Raw genomic sequence first — 6,000 nt, forward strand, 5'->3', positions numbered from 1 at the left:
TGTTCAAGGGGTTCTAGTTCCCTCTTGTTCGCATTCAGGTGGAGTTGACTGCGCCCCCCCTTCATTAGGAAGGATGGGGTGACAGGGCTCCCCGCACCCCTTGATGTGGGCTTACGGGTCCTCAGGGGGTACATCTGTCGGGTCTCGCGTCCGCTCTTCCCTATATCTCATAAGGCTCAGAGCGGGACGCGATAAGCAAATACGATATATAACGATAGGTTATGTATTAGTATTGGCTGAGCGTCCCGCTCTGCGCGGCCCTGAGTTCCCTCTTGAGGGATCTTTTCCTGGAACGGGATTTGGCGAGGAAGGGTGTTTGGTGACCAGAGTCATGGTTATATGGGCTACGCCTCCATAGGGGCGGGGCCCCATACAGGTGTGGGGTGCATGTAGTTGTTCGTTGGGGATACAGTAGGTATCATAGGAGATAAGGGGTATCTCATAAGGCTCAGAGCGGGACGCTCAGCCAATACTAATATAACTAGGTTATCTACATAACCTATCGTTTTTCAACCGTGCGTGTTTTGTTTGTTTTCAGTTGCTTTGAGTTATTTTCTGGTTTCTTTTGCAACACAAGTTTATTTGTTTAAGTTACAGTTTAAACACAGAGTTTATGTTATGCTTTGCTTTATCCACCCTGCAAGCAAAAATAAAATTTTAAATGCACTCAACGAGATGACCTGATTTACTGTCAACAGCACCACGCGTTGGAAAGAGCTTCGTACCATATCCCTCACTGGCATCTTTTTGTTGTTCGCTTGCCCTTAGACTGTGTCTGGAGTGAACACATTTTGTTGCAATGATTATTCAAATGTTCAGCCATATTCTGAATATAATACACAATGAGAATATGGAAGGAAAATAACAACATTTAGTCATTTAGCTGATGCTTTTGTCCAAAGCGACTTGTGTGTTTACTGCAGAGTGGAGGGACTGGGAGACCCATGTTACTGACCAAACACTCTATATCAGTGATGGCCGTCAGAATGTAGAGCTATAGGGAGGTTAGTCTGACGTCACTTTGGACCGCCCGAGAGGTCCACCCGTATAGGGATTTATCATTGGGGAAATGGGATTATCGGCTATTGTAACAATTCTGCCTCATGAACTTTCAATTGAAAGCTTTAAATGTTTGCACAAAATGAGTTCCCTTCTATCACTAACATTATTGTTTAAGCATTTTTGGTTGAAATAAAATTCAGCAATTTTTTTTTGCGATTAATTGCGAATATTTTCATGTTGAGCTATAGATTGTGGATGAATACACACAGAAAGGTACACCATGCAAATGTTCATGCTTTATTTGTTTTAAACGAGACGATTTAGAAATGGGCAATGGGGAAATACGTTGCAATTTTGTGAGGTGGACCGGCCGGAAACAGTAATGACGTAACCACTACACCTCCCTATTAAACACTTATTTTAACAAAGGATGACCACTTACAGTACCTTTAAAGTCAGGTAGCTAGTAGTGTAGTAGGCAGTAGTGTGAGTGTGGTTTTAAAGTGGTAATCCGTGGGAAACACTTCATCTACTACAGTACAATACTTACATTGAGTCCGTCTCTCAGCAGCCACTGGTCTTCATATTTGGGCTGCCCGCTCTGTTTGTGCCTGCGAGCTATCACATGGGGGACAGTGACAGGAAGAGTGTCTGTCGCTCTACCGATTCTCAGCGTCCTCGAACCTGGGTGGATGACGACTATGAAGTTGCTCTGTATTTGCTGGAAAGAAACAAAGTTGGCAAGGTATTGAGATGTAACATGCAAAAAAAATCAACTGCATAGTAATGACGGAAAGGCAATGATTCAAGTCTCTCTCTCTCTCTCTCTCTCTCTCTCTCTGTATACTGCTCACCTGTGGGTCAGCTACAGGAAAAAAGCATGCAAAGACTAAATGTGGCTTATAATGATGCTCTACGACTGTTCTTGCGTGTCCCTAGATGGCACAGTGCCAGCCAGCTGTTTGTCAGTGTGGGTATTATACCTACATTTAAGGCACTTGTAAGAAACCTTATGTACAGGTTTATGTGTCGGTTAGAGATCATCATCATCATTTATTTATTCGTACATGGAATTACCACAGTCCAACAGTACATATTCATATAATTCACCAAATCCCATGGCCGAAAGGAACAAGAAGAAGAAGAATTCTTATATATACCTGCCCCTACACACACACAACACACCGCGATAGACTTATTGTGTAAAACCAAACAGAATATACCCATTTTGCAAAAATGGAAACATCAACACAACCAAATTAAATCAACATAAATAAACCCATTTTGTGTATCCATCAGTCAAACTACATATTTAGGTTCATTCATTTACACACACACACAGCTATACATTTATATAATGTATTATACTTCTATATACTATCTAATTTCTATTTTATTATAATATAACTAAATCATACTATTTATTCTACACCATATTGGTACAGTATTATACAATATTTTAATATATTATTATTCTATGTTACGCTGCTATATACTATATTACTATACTCATACTGGCCTACACTGCAACTCTATGCTACGTCATCCTGACCCGCTAAACTGCAATATTATACTAAACTGTGCTATACTGTCTATGTATCTTTTCTTTGCACAACCTTTTGAAGTGAAATATATTAGTGGAACTCTTTTCATCATTCTGCAAAGAGTTCCATAGTTTGATACCTATAACTGAGGTGCACCTTTGTTTTAAGGTTGTTCGTGCAAATTGGTGCTTAAAATTAAATTTCCTTCTGCTGTCATCTGGACAGGGAACGAACAACCTCTGTATATTTGCTGGTAATACTCTGCATTTTGCTCTAAACAAAAATAATAAAGTCTGTATTTCAGCTAACTCATTGAACAGTATAATTGTGGCCTTAATTAACCCTGTCAAAAGTAACACCAGGTTCAACTCTATCTTGTGGCGACATTGGCGAAAGAGCCTCTATGGCTCTATTTTTTATACCAAGGATTGTTGTTTTTACAGTTTTATATGTTTTGTATTGTATTGTATTGTTGTGCTATGTTTTTTTTTTTCTATGGACCTTCCTAAGTGTCTGGAATAAAGTTGAATGTATCACTGACTTTTCTAGCTTGTCCTACAGACCAGTCATTCCTATAACATCTAAAGTTACCAGTCTGCCAAGTGATTGAAAATTGTATTAACAGATTGCAGAATGGGTACAATACAGTACAGCTCAATACACACAATTGTTAAGGGGATGCAGACCAGAGAAAGACTTTCGTCTTGTTTACATCAGGGTCCCCCATTTTCAATTCATCATAACATACATGACATACAGATAGACAGTACAAGTCACCACCACTAGCCAAATGAGATATGTCCCTGCTGGAAAAAATATATCAAACAAAATCTCTATACTGGTGTACGCTGGTGTTTCTAGCAGGGTATAGAGGCGTTATATATGTATTTATTTGGGTTCCAGGGAGGGGTATTCTGCAAGCTATTAAGTTAGTTAAACTACAAACCATTACGTTTTGATGTAGCCTAGCTATGCTTTATATAAACACACTAGTTTACCTCTTGCAGCGGATCTGGGATGGCAGGGGGAGCGATGGGTCTTTTGACTCCACGCTGCTGTTCCTTGTCCTTCTCCTTGTCTCGTTCCTTTTCTTTCTCCTTCCCGTTCTCCTGTTCTCCTCTCTCAGCTTGAGTCATTGTGGATACAAAATACCGAAATTGTGAATCGCTGGTTTCAAACACTCGCCCAAATAAAAGCACTATACATATGAAAGGCGTCCCAAAACTTTTGCGTTTTGCGTCCCAGAAGATTGTAACCCAGAAGACTGGCAGTCAAGCTATGCTAGATTGAATTTCCGTGTTTGGCCATGTGGTATAAAACGATGTTTTCTATTGGTCGAGCTGTCATTTTTTTATTTAAAGCAAACAGTACCCAGTTTTAGAATTCACACTTCTTATGGACTAGGACAGAGTAGACAATCAATATTTTATCATCTCCCAAAGCCAGAAACTAGAGAGCTATAAGACAGAGCTCGCTGTTCCAATGAGAGATGATTGGACCCACATAATGATTTTTTAGACTATTTTTTGTATCACAAAACAGTACTGTATTTGTAGATCTGGTATGTCATAAATGTCTAGATGTAGCAGTACTGTCTATCTGTATGTCATGTATGTCATATGTTACGATTAATTGAAAATGGGGGACCCTGATGTAAACAAGACGAACGTCTTTCTCTGGTCTGCATCCCCTTAACAATTGTGTGTATTGAGCTGTACTGTATTGTACCCATTCTGCAATCTGTTAATACAGTACATTGATGTGTCCTAGCTCTTGGGAAAACAGTACATTGATGTGTCCTACAGTAGCTCTTGGGAACACAGTACACTGATTAACAGGCCCTTTTATCGTCTGACAAACTGTAAAAGTCAGCCGACTTTCTGACTGTCCATGCTGACAGTGCAGTTTGGTTTGGCTGGTTTCCCAGGTTGCCAAATTTGAAAATGGCTTTTAAGCCGAAATCTAAATTTTATTTATAAGAGTAGATTCACTAAGTTAGATTTGCAGCTTTCAGGTCTTTTACTTCATACGGATTCTCTCTCCTCTCCGCAGGGTGAGAAAGGCTGGCTCAGTATCATGACCAGTGCCTATAAGGGAGGGAGTGGAAGCTTGTATAACTTGGCCCTGGAGGAAGACTGCATGTACGGAGACCCGCACTCGTACCCAAGTCCTACTTGTAGGAGACTGACCTCCAGGAGAGCCGTGTTCAACACGTCTGCCTCTGTCTGGACCACAGGGCTGTGATTTTACACTGTTTTCGTGATCAAATGTCATTATGAATTCTCAGGCAGAGTTGCATTTTATAATAATTAGCACCATGTACAAAATCTAGAAAAGGGAATTACATGATAAGTCAAGATTTTTTGTTTTAGATTGTTGTAGTTTTTTTTTTGATGTATTATTGCTTGTCAAAGTTTTATAAATTACAGATATGTAGCATCACAATACATAGTTAAAGTAAGAAAGGGGGTACAATAATTGATAGGAAAATTGGGTCCCACTCAGCTGTTCTTAGTGAAGGAAGGAATCTTTCACATGGAATTGCTCAACACTATCCACCAAAGGGGGTTCAAATCTCCAGCTCAGAACACTTTCAGACGGGCTTCCAGGTTGTGTTGAATGTTTGTGTGGAACCTGTTTATTTCACTGCTGTGATATATATTTTTATTATAATGCAGAGATTCTGCCTTTTTTCAATGTCGACAACCTCAAAGAAAATGGATGCACAACATTATGAGGAATATTTAGCTCTTTAACATCTGACGAACCACAAACTAAGGTTAGCAAAAAGGCTAAATGATACGTTTTTCTGGGGATCCACTGGCTCACTTTGAAAAACACAGTTTATCTTACAGATGCAAGTATTTCTGGCGAGATGAGAGGTTCTGATCCAGTCAATTGAAATGGGATTTCTATATACTCCACACGGATACTGTGCTCAGCCAAAGAAGGGATCCTTTCCGTTAAGTATTCCTTCATATTACTGGACTGAGTTATTGCACTAAAGTTTAACCCTGACAATGTTAAAGGGACAGATCTAAACTGATCATTCACACATAAAATCCTGTATGATGTGCCTTCACTGCATGTGCAATCAATTATATTGTCAAGTATTAACCTTTTGTTTCTGCACCACTATCGACAATGTCAATTTTACAATAAAGTGCCAAATCAGGAAAAAAGGCACTTGTCATTTTATTACAAAACTGTGTAAATGAACTGGATGCAAAGCCAAATTGTCATCGAGAAACACATGAAGCACACATTTCATTATCATTGCCGTAACTTTCTTTTTCATTCATAATGTTTAACTAGCCTACTTATGAACTCACAAAAGCTGGTTTTGCTGTAGAATATCATGACCAAGTTGATGACCAAAATGAAGAAGTTGTTCTGAAATTACCAGGACACAAATGAAGGATATCAGAAAATCTGTCCAGGGCTCTGTTTCCCA

General features: G+C 39.4%; 1 protein-coding gene across 1 annotated transcript in view; it reads right to left on the minus strand.

The window, feature by feature from the left end:
• actr8 (actin related protein 8) overlaps positions 1 to 3,788 on the minus strand; it is a 30,141-nt gene extending 26,353 nt beyond the window's left edge. The window contains exons 1-2 of the mRNA XM_084333962.1: positions 3,545 to 3,788; positions 1,553 to 1,723 (exon numbers count right to left, since the gene is read on the minus strand). Coding sequence (XP_084190088.1) covers positions 1,553 to 1,723; positions 3,545 to 3,682 — 309 coding nt within the window. The 5' untranslated portion in view covers positions 3,683 to 3,788. The remainder of the gene's footprint in view (positions 1 to 1,552; positions 1,724 to 3,544) is intronic.
• Positions 3,789 to 6,000: the final 2,212 nt, after the last annotated feature.

The sequence above is a fragment of the Notolepis coatsorum genome (assembly GCF_963971535.1).
Source record: "Notolepis coatsorum genome assembly, chromosome: 17".
Classification (NCBI taxonomy): Eukaryota; Metazoa; Chordata; class Actinopteri; order Aulopiformes; family Paralepididae; genus Notolepis; species Notolepis coatsorum.